General features: G+C 33.0%; 1 protein-coding gene across 1 annotated transcript; it reads left to right on the top strand.

Moving 5' to 3' along the window:
- The first annotated feature begins 6,445 nt into the window (after positions 1-6,445).
- LOC128177995 (uncharacterized) lies at positions 6,446-12,880 on the top strand. Its single transcript, XM_052844944.1, has 4 exons — positions 6,446-7,165; positions 7,328-7,472; positions 12,550-12,617; positions 12,701-12,880. Exons 1-4 carry the CDS (start codon positions 7,102-7,104, stop codon positions 12,748-12,750), a joined length of 327 nt encoding a protein of 108 aa, XP_052700904.1. The 5' UTR covers positions 6,446-7,101; the 3' UTR covers positions 12,751-12,880.
- Positions 12,881-13,917: the final 1,037 nt, after the last annotated feature.

Here is a 13,917-nt window from a genome sequence, read left to right as displayed (position 1 = left end):
TTTGAAAATGTTATTTTAAAGTGTAGAAATTGGAAATGATATAAATATAAGTATTAGAGAAATGATATAAATATAAGTATTAGAGTAATAAGAAATCATTCTTTAAATATTATGAGTTGATAATTTTGGCCAAGCGTTGTCAAATCTATCATAAATCCCTTCGAGCTTTATTTGATTTTGAACATGTCCCGGCCAGAATCACCTGAGACTAGTAATACTCAAAAGAATGATTCCTTATCCTTAAATCAATTTCTATTCCAGACCGGTATTTTTTTAAGTATAACGTAATCTCACGGTTTGGTGATGTAATGACATTAAAAATGTAGATATATGTTAATAAATCAGCATGCTCATCGATTGATAGCATTAATTAAACAAATTTTTGGAATTTTGCACAGAAACCTGTCGAAACAAATCTGTATAAATTGTATTTTTGGTGAAATTGCATTACTACATATATAACAGTTCTTAAATATTTTGATTCTATCATGTAGGAATTCTAGCAAAGCTTACCATGGTTTCAGCAACAGCTGTGACAATATGTTCCTCCACTTTTGTTTTTACGCCAGTTTACCTAATTTACCATTTCGCCGTTTAACGCCGATCAATTGATCGGCACATTTCGTCGTACGCCGATATGGGACAAATGAAGTCCGCTCCGTCTAATTTGTTCCCCAAAACATAAAATTTGTTACCACAAATTGGATGAAAATATGTTTTAACCGATTTAAAAAAAAAGAAATTACGAATTAAAACTTTGAAATAACGAATTCAAGAATTCGTTATTTCAAATTTAATTTGTTAAAACAGATTTTTAAATTTGAAATAACGAATTCAGCGAATTTGTTATAACAGATTAAATTCGTTATAACGAATTCCTAAAATTTGTTATAACACGTTAAATTCGTTATAACGGATTCAACAATTCGTTATAACGATTTAAATTCGTTTTAACAAATTCAAGAATTCGTTATATCAAATTCAAAAATATTTTTTGATAGGTCCTATATGGGCTTCCGTATGTACGCTGATTGTCGCGAATCATATATCGGACTTTGTCCACAAACAAAGGCCCAAGCTGCGAGGAAATAAACACATCAGACAATTTCAAGCGAAAATGAAAAGGCTTGAAGGGGTCTATACCCAATCATGGTAAAAATGACTTGCAAAAAACTGCGAGAAATAGAAAAAAGTTATAAAAGTCTTTTTAAAATGTTGTTGTTGACCATCTCCTAAATACTCAAAATTGAATATAATACTTAAACTCATGTTTATTAAAAATTTTGATAAATGAAATGAAAACCAGACGCGTTAAGGCATGCCTTTACCTTAAAAGTGCACGTTTAACACTTTTTGAAAGAATTTTTATAAACAACTAGTAGACTAATTGTTCTCGAACAATTAGAGGTCTTTCCACCTCATTGTTTTTTTATGTTTGAAATAAGATTGCTTCAATAGAATAAAATATTTCTTCTGCGTTACTTCATTTAAAAAAGTGTCAAACGATTAAGTTTGCAATTTTTTATTGCTTGACCTTGACCTTTGACCTTTATGTCATTTTGATCTGTCAATGTAGACGCTTCAAAACCAAGTGATCCGATGTATCTATGATTATTGATTCAAAAGTTATTTGTGTTTTTATTGAATGTTCGAAACTTTCAGTGGCAATAACTGCTAGAAAGGGACTTTGGACCCTGTTGGTATGAATAGATTGAAAAAGCGCCTAAGTGTACTGAATACATTAGTAAAAATTTCAAGTCTCTATCTCTAACGGTTAATGAGGGGTAGCGATAACACGCATTTTGTACAATAGGGGCAATAACTCTATAATTGTTACATGGTAAGGGTTAAAGGTTTATATTTTGAAATGTCTTAAGATGTCCTACTACATCCATGAAAAGGTTTTTCTCTACCATCCTAAACAAAAGAGATCTAAAAACTCATTATTTAACAGATTTCCAAATGACCTTGACCTTTGACCTTTATGTCATTTTGTTCGGCCAAGGTAGACGCTTACATCCCAAGTCGTCCGAAGTCTCTATGATAAGTGATAAAATAGGTGGAAGTGATTTTATAGAAATGTAGATACTTTCAGGGGCAATAACTACTAGAAGGGGGGCTCAGATCCTTTTGGTATGAATAGATTGAAGAACCCTCTAAGTGTACTGAAGACATTGGTAAAAGTTTTAAGTTTCTATCTCTCATGGTTTCAGAGGAGTAGCGATAACAAGCTTTTCGTACAAAAGGGGCAATAACTCTGTAACTATTTATAAGAAGGAGCCAAGGGGATATATTTTGAAATGTCTTAAGATGTCCTACTACATCCATGAAAAAGTTTTTCTCTTCCATCCTAAACAAAAGAGATCTAAAAACTCATTAATTAAGAGATTTGCAGATGACCTTGACCTTTGACCTTTATGTCATTTTGTTCGGCCAAGGTAGACGCTTCCATCCCAAGTGGTCCGAAGTCTCTATGATAAATAATAAAAAAGTTGGAAGTGATTTTATGGAAATTCAAATACTTTCAGGGGCACTAACTACTAGAAGGGGGGCTCAGATCCTTTCGGTATGAATAGATTGAAGAACCCTCTAAGTGTACTGAAGACATTGGTAAAAGTTTTAAGTCTCTATCTCTTATGGTTTCAGAGGAGTAGCGATAACAAGCTTTTCGTACACAAGGGCAATAACTTTGTAAGTTCTGGGAGTGATCAAGCAAAGGGTCATTTGGTACCATAACTTTTAATGGCCAATAACATAAAGAAAAAACTGTTTCAATATCTCTTGAAATAAAAAAGTTGTCCCAAGGAAAATAGAAAAGAAAAATTATAAGAATAATAAAAAACATAAAGAAAACAAAAGGTCTTTCACCTGAAAGGTGGAAAGACCTAAAAATAGCGTCTTGGCTAAGGCATACGACCGCAATGCTTTTAATTTACGGCTCTTTAAATTTATTTCTTTCCTAATAACCAATAGTATAAACCTCTTGTAAAATTCCAAGATTTATGGCGGGACAAGTGGAAACACTTTCTACCAAAGGCGTAAATAACAGTCATTTGGCAGTATAGTCAATAATCATCGAATACATTAATATTAGTATTCTCAGTGAAATATTTCAAGAGGTCACGATTCGGGACTAATGTTTTCAAACCTTAAAGTTTGTTTTGCATGGTTTGTTCTGCATGAAATTCAAACACATATACGAGTTCTTGCATGGTAATATGAAAATAAAACGCACCACTTCCACTTCTTTTAAAGTCAAAGTAGAACTTGATCTAATAAATCATCTTAATCGCCGTGGTAAGATGATTGTACAATTCAAGAAACATTTCAATTTGCATTTTTTAATTTACTGATTTCATCATTTTTTGTAATGTTTTAAATCACATTTTAAATCACATTGAAAGTTAAAAGTATTACGTAAAACAAAAACTAAAGCACAACGGTGAAGTGATACAAAAGGATATTATACAATCATGTAGTTGCCCTTTTCTAATGCCCTTACTTCACATTAAACTTCTGGCTCATTTTAAAAGAAAAAAGTATGCATTCAGGACCCACCAGTTTGAATTAGTTAAAGTAGGAATGTACATCTCTTTTGGCCGGGGTAATGGCAACGGATAAAAAGTGCACAGAATAGAAAAAAAACAAAAAGAAAAATTTATTGATGAAAGATCGAAGCCTCTTATCCTTGTTTAATCAAATTTATCGCGGTAAATAAATTTTGTTATTCAAACAAATGTAGGTACGGGCCTAATGGTTCCGAGAAACAAAACTTTTGCCTACTCCTATGGAAATTACAGATATTTGTAATTGATTAGTGTGTTACATATCTTGAAACTATCGATGAAATTTGAATGCAATATATCTTGAATAAAGTGGATTGAAATGAAAAAAAGCTTCAGAACGGCGGCCAAGAAAAGACACAGCAGAAGTTTATGCTAACCATTATGTCGAAATATTTCCTCATCATAATTATGTTCTTAGTTCATATGCTTTATGACAGGACAGGACCGACCCCACTCTTCCACCCCGACCCTCAAGTATATAGACCCCCGGACTTAATTTTTTTTTATTATTAAATTATCCTTTCATGACATATTAATTTTTTCTAATCTAATTTATATACTGTGGTTTCATCAATATTATTTGAATACCAATTTTCGTGGATTTCGTTGTTTAGTTGATCCACGAAATTAAATGTTCATTGAAGTGCAATTTTTATTAACATTTTGTGTTGATAGGGTCATTGGCCACGAATTTACGTATCCTTGAAACTGTGATTTTCACTTTATCCACGAAAATTGATGCCCTTGAATATTAATGAAACCACAGTATTCATCGCACAAAATTACATATAACAAACATTTTTTTTTTATAAAAGATCAGACCCACTGCATATATATAATACAAGAAGGTTGCTAACTTCGTCTGCCAGCCGAGAGGCACTGCCGATGAATATTTGTTGAAATGTACTATCAAACTACATCTACCACTAAAAAGGTAACCTCATGTCGTAGCCCGATAATTCCCTTAACTGAATATAGGCATGTCAGGCCAGTGTAAATACATTTATTGGGTAAATTAGGACAATTTTCACCGACATGTTGCAAATTTTGAACCGATCCATCTAGAATCAACGGAAGTGAGGGTTTATCGCAAGGAAGATAACCCCGGTCATAAACAGAGACTGTCCGAGTGTACACGAGAATAATGAAAATGTAAGATATTTACGAAATAAATTTATTGCATGGCAAACTCGAAAAAAGTACAATTCATTAGACGTATGAATTCTAATCAAGCCGCCAAGAACTGAAAACTTTTTTATCGTCTTGGGTACTGGAAAATCTTAAAGTTTTAGAAGGCACTCATACTGAGTGTATCACAATAGAAGACATAAAAGAGAAAATTAAAAAAAAAATAATGTTACGAGTTATCTTCCTTGCGATAAACCCTTACTTCCGTTGATTCTAGAACGACGAAGTTAGCAACCTTCTTGTATTATATGTAAAGAGGGTCTGATTTTTTAAAAATGTTTGTTTTAGGTAATTTTGGGCAATGGATGAATAAATTAGATTAGAAATAATTAATATGTCATGAAAGGATAATTAAATAACAAAAAAATAAAGTCAGGGGGTCTATATACTTGAGGGTCGGGGTCGAAGAGTGGGGTCGGTCCTGTCCTGTCATTTAGCCTATGAACTAAGAACATAATTATGATGAGGAAAAATGCTTCTTCAAAAATCGTGAATTTCATGGCCTCGGGTCAGGTTATGGTGTTAGGGCGTTGCTCTAATACATGTAATCATATAGATAACATTCATTAATTCTTCCAAATTTTCTTCTCTGCTCCTGGATATTGAGCAGATAAACTAAGTACATAGTAATGATGAGGAAGAATGCCTCTTCCAAAATTGTGAATTTCATGACCCCTTGCTCAGGGGTTCTCGTGATAGGATGTGGCTTTAAGGGGGAAGGAAACTAAAAATGTGCTGTACAATAAATAAACTAATTATCATTCACTAATTATCACCCACTTTAATTGTAAATCGTATTCATTTTCATTAAAAACCACGGAACGTTGAATCAATCAAGACAATCGATCGCTTAATTTAAATTTTTCGCTGCCATTGAACTTAATCTATGACGTCATCTATTCCGGTTTGTTTTATAAACATAGCATAAGTATCAAATCATAAACGTTCTGGAAAATTGAAACATTATCGATTTGAGACCGTCCTTTTACCTTTGACTTTCAACTATATTACAAACCAACGTCAAACGGAGCAAGTTTGTTGAAATATGACCACATGTGATAATTTAAACCACTTAATTAATATAGATAAAATATGTTTTTGACTTTCCATCCCCTTTAATGATTATATAATGAAAATGTATAAATTCTTTGAAAATCTTCTCCTGAAATTTGCTCCTGAATATTAAGCAGCTGAACTAAACGTACAAAGTTATGATGAGGAAGAGTGCCTCTTCTAATTGTGAAGGTCATTGGTCAGGGGTTCTGGTGTTACGGTTGGGCTCTAAAATCCAGTAATTCTTTGAAAATCTTCTCCTTTGCTCCTAGGCATTAATCCGATAAATTAAGGTAATCCGATCGTCAGCCTCAAAGTATTTATTTCATCATAAAAATGAGTAAATTCTCAGAATTTGAGATCAAACTTGTGTTATTTTTTTGGAAATCGGAGCCTGGTGTAAAGGCAGGTCTCTAACGATTTTATAGGGTAGGTGGTGTAATTTCGACCGATTATGATTTTTTCACTTAATCAATTATGTCACTCTGTTATGCTACAATTTTTAAAAAATAATTTGTCAGAATTTAAAACGTTTAGTGGATAAAACAATCGATCCTGCAGTATTAGTGCACTTACGTCATTTATACATTTAGGCACGTGCTCTGTAGACCGTCCATTTTGGAGGAAGACTATAGAAAGAACTTGAGAGTATTCGTTTTCTTTATAACCCTGTCCAGGTCTTACTAGTACCTTAAAAAGGGTGAGGTTGGTCCAACCTATCTACACTTGAAATGTGTGTTCTTTGCACCGTAAAGCTACAAAATTATTTCATTAGCCCTGTAATTATAATGCTCATGAATGTACATTGCAAAAGCCACAATGCACTTACTCAGGTGACCGATAAGGCCCATTAGCCTCTTGTTAAAATAGTATGCAATCAGGATACCCTTAACATGTTGAAGGTAAAATATGAGTGTAGTTCCGTTTCAAAATTGCAGACCCGGGCAATAGCAACGAATTAAAAGTGCACGGAATAGGAAAAAGAAAATTTATTGATGCAAGATCGAAGACTCTTATCCTTGTTTAATTGAATTTATCGCGGTGAATAAATTTTGTCATTCAAACAAGCATAGGTACATGCACAGTCGTTCTGAGAAACAAAAATGATGCATACTTTTATGGAAATTCCAGGTATGTCATTGATTAGACAAACTCCACGTTGTTATGTTTTACGTATCTTGAAACTATGGGTAATTCTTTTGGGTAAGTTGTATTTAAATGAAAACGGATTCAGACCAGCAGTCAAGAAAGAAGAAACGACGAAGGGCATAAACTGCAGTTAATCCTAAACAAAATGTCGAAACTGACTTCAACCCTAACAGGAGTTTACATTATATTTTGGTCCTGTCTTCGACTAGGTATGCTGACTTTTAAAAGGGATTGCAATTTCAATTTCGAATTTGAAAATAAAGGTTAATGTTATACATTTTTTCAGGCTAATATAATTCAGTATTCTGAATAATAACTTCTGTAAAAAAAATTTCAAATACGACTTAAAGAGTCACGAATCTATTTTGTAGCGACAACGTCTTTATATTGTGGAAATGACTTTTCGGATAAAACATTGCATTGTCCCTCAGGATACCACTGTTGCTCAACCATGAGGCACACGTGTTGTCCTGACGGAACATCTTGTTTGGGAGAAACTAGATGCATAACTCCTGGGTAAGTAATCTTAAAAACCTCAAACCTCAAAACAAATAGCATATTTACAAATTGGTCAATATGTAAATATTGTATTGTAAAATAATAACTGTTCATCAACTTTAATGATCTTTATCTCTAATTCTTGTTTATTGTGTAAACTATTATTATCTTTTACCCATGTCCGTTTTAAGAGGGAATTCTTGCCTGAATATAATTTAATTTCAACAATATTTAACGAGGCATGGTCACGTTTTTGGTCAAAAATTATTTTTCCGATTTCAACTTTTACATTGCCTCAGTAAGGCATGTAATAGACAACTGTTATTTGAGTGTTATTCGTTGAGTTATAAGCGAGTTACAAAGTTATTTTAATTTTAAATTTTTAAGTGAAAATTCCAATTTTAAACTTAAAACTAATGTGTTAAACGTTGATTTACACTTAAAATAAATAAGAAGATAGACAAATCAGCTAAAAAAGATTTTTGACTGGTACCTACGAAAACAAAACAGGGCAAGAGTCTTGTTTAAATTACAGAACTTAGAGCCTTGTACATGTATCTAGCATATAGCTAAATGACTGACTCACAAAGAACAAGGGACGTTATTAGCCGTATTTGGCCGCAAAATTTATCATATTTTTTACGTCTTAGTTTTGTTTTTTGATGTGGTGCATTGTACTAAGTTCGATGCTGGCTAAATTCTACAGGCACCAAAATGACGTCATTTTTCACTATGACGTCACTAGTGTACGCTAAACATGGAATGATCTCCAAAAATCGTTCTAATATATAGAAATATGAATAGTCTTTGCTGAAATTAAAACCTTTCACATGCATTAACCACTTTTATATTCAACATACTTATTTTCTGTATCATAATCAATTCATATACTGAAAATGGTGACGGTTAATAACTGTGAACAATGTGAATTTTAGCAAAAAGGATTAGAAAATTGCACATTTTAACAACGTAATTCAAACAACGCGATCCGACACGGACAGTTACTCGGCGTAACACGCGGTTTTTACCGGCGAAAGAGGTTTATCTTGTAAAAATCTAAAATAATTTTTTGTATACGTAAGAGAAGCCAAAAGGAAAAAAGAAATAGAAATTGCAACCGAAATAAATTGATAAATAAATAAATAGAAAATAACAACACACACACTATTTAGATGTAAACGATTATATAAAATTTTTACAGTGGATTTTTGTTGAGATCATAACATAAAATAATCGCCGACATATTGAAAGGATTGATCAAAGCACTAATAATTTCCTCTTTAATAAACAGTTTATGTTGAAGTCCATGTGTATGCGTTATATGTGATTGAAGTGGTTTAATCAATCGTAAAACCAGAACAGACGTTAGACATATTGTCGTATTGTCTTCGTCTTCCGTGATCTTTTCTTACTTTCGACCAGTACCGATGGTCGGCCGATTAGATAGACAAGTTCGCAATTGCTGAATATTCACCTGTAACTTCGTGGGCATTGCTTCAATTTATCGAGGAAAATGGTTCCGCGCCTGACCACCGCTTATATATTAACCGATAGCCGGTAAATGTTAAATCTAATCCGTATACGGTTGATAGTCAATGCATCAGCCGATTTGTCAAAATCGCCCCAAAGACCAGTTGACCCTCGATCGTCAGTCGGCCGACATTTAAGAAAATCCAAATGCCGGAATGTCGATCGACCGAGCGACGACAGACATAAGAACTGTCTTCCGAAGGTCGGAAGATGGTCGAGAATTGTTCGATGGACTACTTGTATTAAACGACTGGTTTAACTGAAGAAATCGGCCACCGACGCAGAAAAAAAATGTAACTTGGCCCGATGGACACAAAATTGGTCGGCCGACGAAAAATGAATACGACATCGTCCAAGACAACGGCTGATGAACTGCCGACTGTCACCCGATTAATCCCATTTTTACCCCCACCCCCCAAAAAAAAGTCCGCCGTTGCTCGTTTTTGGGAATGTGTCTCGGGTTTTACTCTATTCAGCGATAACAAATCTAAAATATTAATGAAAACAATTATACCTTTTCGATAAGAACAATATATGCAGTTAAATTCAACTTATATTTTCTTTCGATAAAACATTTTTATATTTACAAGTATCTATTTTTTCTCCTATAAAACATGCACATGTCTCATACACTGATATATTTAATTAAAGGAATAAGGAATCATTCTTTGAGTATTATGAGGTGATAATTTAGGTCGGGGCGTGATCAAATCCAATAAAGCCCGACGGGCTTTATGATAGATTTGATCACGCCCTGACCGAAATTGTCATCTCATAATATTCAAAGAATGATATCTTATTACTTATATTCATATAATTTTCAGCAATTGTACGATTAATTATTTGAATATAAATAAACAAACCCCACTTGCGCCCCAATTATACGTCATTTGAATTTATTGGACTGTACAGTACAAAACCGATACGTAGTGTTATCACAGGCAAAGACACTGAAAAATGTAAATATTCATTTCTTTTTGCGCGCAGAATTAGTGAATCAGTAGATAAATGGTCTTTCGTGATCTTGTCTAAAATTTTAGACTTCATCTTTATTAAACCACTTAGAAACCTTTTGTTTATAGACTACATCACTTGTTCCAAGAAACGATAAAATAATGCACAATAGCATACTACATGTAGTATTATGATGAAATTCAACCAAGCAGTTTCAGAGTGCACGTGCTATATATATACTCAGCCCGTTAGCTGCATCACATGCTCCTTCCGCGAGTCGACAACAAAAACGTATCGTTCCTTTGCTTTTCAAGTCCGAAGATAATAGAAGTATGATCAGCAATAACTTAGTCTTACATTGTTTGTTATGTTTGATATGATTCTTACACTGCGAGTGTGAAGTTTAATTTGTATATATTCTATACGTTGAACAGAAATAAACACTCTCTCTCTCTCTCTCTCTCTCTGAATATATGTTTGTGCATACTAACAGTGACTGAACTACTAAAGTCTTATTTGAATAAATTTTATTTATTCTAGACTCACGGTTTAAACAACGATCTCCACACAATGACTAAAAGTGTGTAGACGATCTATGACCAGGTTTATAGGTTTTATCTATACAAAGCACACGTAATTAGATTGAAAAGAAAGTGCATTGACCTGTGCTCGTTCTTAATACTCGCTAGAAGTTAATTTATATTATTCATCTCTTTAATTAATCAGTTTTCTTGTATATTATTGTACCGGTTGGTAAATGATTTTCTTTGTGAAATTCCTGCATTTATAAAGTTGCTAAATTGTTCTATCCACGCGCGTCGATTGTCTTAAATTACATAGAGTTGTTTGTGTATTAGAAAAAATCAAGAAAATAACAAAGTATAAGTAAGATATTAAACAATGAAATGCTTTCTATGGTGATTCATGCGGTAAATGAAGGTGGCGAGATTGCAGAAAAAATTACATTACCCTTCTTTTTCTCTGCATTGATCGCTAATTTATTGTTTATATTTACATCTTCTTATCAACAAATTAATAAATTGGTTGAAAAAAGTCAGAAAAATTAACAAAATTATTGTTACGTACATCAGTACGTTAGGTATAAGAAACAGCCAAATCGTCTCCTATTGGAATTTGATTCTGACATCACCATGATTATTTCGTGTAGTCCGGGATTTTCTTAGGTTGCTGAAGGTTTCGACCGATCGATAAACTAGTAAGAACTGGATCGTTTATATTTTTGTTCTGTCAATTTCAACAGAGCTATGAATGTGCAATCCATTTTCCTAATAAAATAGAGGGAATCATACTTGGTGGATGTGAATAATATATTCATTTACCTCTACTGGCTTTCGAGTATTTCTCTGCAGTACGGATTCCCTAACTATGTCGGGTTAGTTAATACGAAATTCTTATTCTAAACAAAGGGAATGGAAAGTTTGGAAATAAATACTAACACCCCAAAAAAATTTAGAAAAAATAAGAGAAATATTTGGTTGTGTTAAAATCCAGTTAAGCCTGTCCGTCATGTTTATGACGCCGCGTTAAAGGCTTCGTAAAATGTCGACGTTTCGTTTTAAAAAGGCGCCGTGTTTAACGTAAAATGTATCATACTTACACTAAAGTTATATGAATAAATCATATACCGTTGAGTTTTGTTTATTCTTGGCTTTTTAAAATGGTAGGTATCATTAGATTTTAAAACACGGCATTTTTTGGCCAATAACGTCCCTTGTTCTTTAATTTGATCATTAGAAATGAATCCCAAACGCATTGTAAATAATAGAAACAGAAAAAAAGTTTTTTACAAAAATCGTGATCATGCCCTTTTAAGAATACTGTAAACATATTTTTTGGCGTGTACGATATTTTGCGGAAATTAGATTTTGAACAAGTTTGCGTGGATTTGAATTAGCGTATTTCTAAGCATGACTATGTTTAACCAAGTATGCATGGTATTTAGCGATGAACTTAAATTAGCGGAAGCTGCATTCCGCCAAAAACCTAAAACGCTTAAAGCAAAATGAGCTGCAATTTTTATGATGAAATTTTTTTTAACGAAAATGTTATTTTCTACTAAAATGACAAAAATATCATGGTTTTTTATTTCTTTTCGCCAAATTTTTGTGTAAAGGGCCATTAAAGAGCCTTAATTGGAGCGAAATTGAATAATTATTATCGTCCTGTACAAAAATTGATTTGCTATATGTTTCTTAGAAGAGATATCTTTCCTCTGACAAAAATCAATGATTTTTTCCAACTTAATTTATCATAAAAGTTTAAGTTACGTGCAGACTTAGCATACTAGCAGGTTTTTACAGTAAAATAAAATTCTAAAAAATACAGCTCATATTGCTTTAACAGAATACACGACCAAATGTGGTATGTTTACAGTCATATAATTATGGTATCGAAAGAAGTATAAGTAATAACATTTGACAGTGATTAGCATAATTATGACAGTAGATTTGAAAAAAAATATATCGGATCCCAAATAATAAATTGTTGCGAGTTTGATCCCAAAGAAAGGTTAGGATTTTTTCCCTTAAATTGAATAACGTTTTTGTTGTTTGTAAAGCTAGGAACAAGTACATGTATATATCTTTTTCAGAGGAATCGTTGGGATAATCTTCGGGTCCTTGTTTGGTCTAGCAGTTCTATTGTCTTGTTTGAAATGCTGTAAGTCTAAAATATATTCTTTTTTCTTTTTAGTTGGCTTTTGATACTTTACATCGAGATAATAATTATACTACTTCTTTTAGGTTGCAATGCTTGCGATCCAGAAAGTTCTTCCTCGGTCCATCCAAACTGAAAATTTGAAAATATACCAAATTTATACATTTCAATGGCGCGTATATGTATATTTAAAAGATTTTATTGTATTGTATGATTTTTGCAATGTAATGTTTATTGTTTGTGTCCTTTATTTTCCATTTGGTCTTGAATAGATAATATATATATATATATATATATATATATATATATATATATATATATATATATATATATATATATATATATATATATATATATATTAAGGATGACATCTACTTAGAATAAGAAAAAAATCTACCAATGATAATGAAAAGCCATGTATTGTATGTTATAGACCTTTGATTGTAGTGTTATTTTTCTCTTTCGAAAAAGAAGGTAAATGATCTACTTTTAGAGTTAATGGCCATTGAATATATTTTGAAAAATCAAGAAAAATCCCAAACAATTTTACACTACGATTAAGATTTTCTTAATTGTGAAATTACATTACATGTAAATAAATGTATTACAAATATTTAAACACTGCTCACTGGCGTCGGAAGCAAATTGAAAGTGGGGGGGGGGGGGGGCTAGACTAATCCTCAGAATTATTGAGAAAAAAGTAATTCCAAAAATCGTGGAAATCCTAATCCGGGGGGGGGGGGGGGGCAGAATTCCTATACTTCTTAAAAAAAATAATTACTTACTTACCCAAAATTTATTTTTCCCAGGGGGGGGGGGTGGGGCCTGGGCTAGTATGCTTAAATTTAGGAACAATAATCTTTCCTGCGAGAAAAAGTGGGGGGGGGGGGGGGGGGCTGAACCCTCTATCATGCTATGTTTCTAATGGTTAGGTGTAGCTTTGCAAAAAAAGTGGCCCCCTAGCCCCCCTGGTTCCGACGCCTTTGCTGCTCGTAAATAGGCACCATCACACAGATGTACCTTGTATATAAACCCTTCGATTTCCTTACACCCGATTGCACACCTGAAACTCGTAGCCGTCATGTAGCATTTCTTTCGTGGTCTATCGATTTTATGGATTTATTTCTTATTCTATGTGGATATTCAGTTTCTGTTTGTAAATAATGTATTGACTTATTTATTTGAAGTATTCTCCTGGCTTGAAAATAGTGCGTTAAATTTGCTAATTTCAATGCGACCGAGCAACACCGCGAGAAAAGATGTAGATCCACACAGGTAAGACCTCTACAGCGAAGTACTTCAA

Source organism: Crassostrea angulata, chromosome 3 (genome assembly GCF_025612915.1).
Source record: "Crassostrea angulata isolate pt1a10 chromosome 3, ASM2561291v2, whole genome shotgun sequence".
In the NCBI taxonomy this organism is placed as follows: domain Eukaryota; kingdom Metazoa; phylum Mollusca; class Bivalvia; order Ostreida; family Ostreidae; genus Magallana; species Magallana angulata.
Note: the sequence above shows the minus strand (reverse complement) of the source record. Positions and strands in the feature narration are given on the sequence as shown.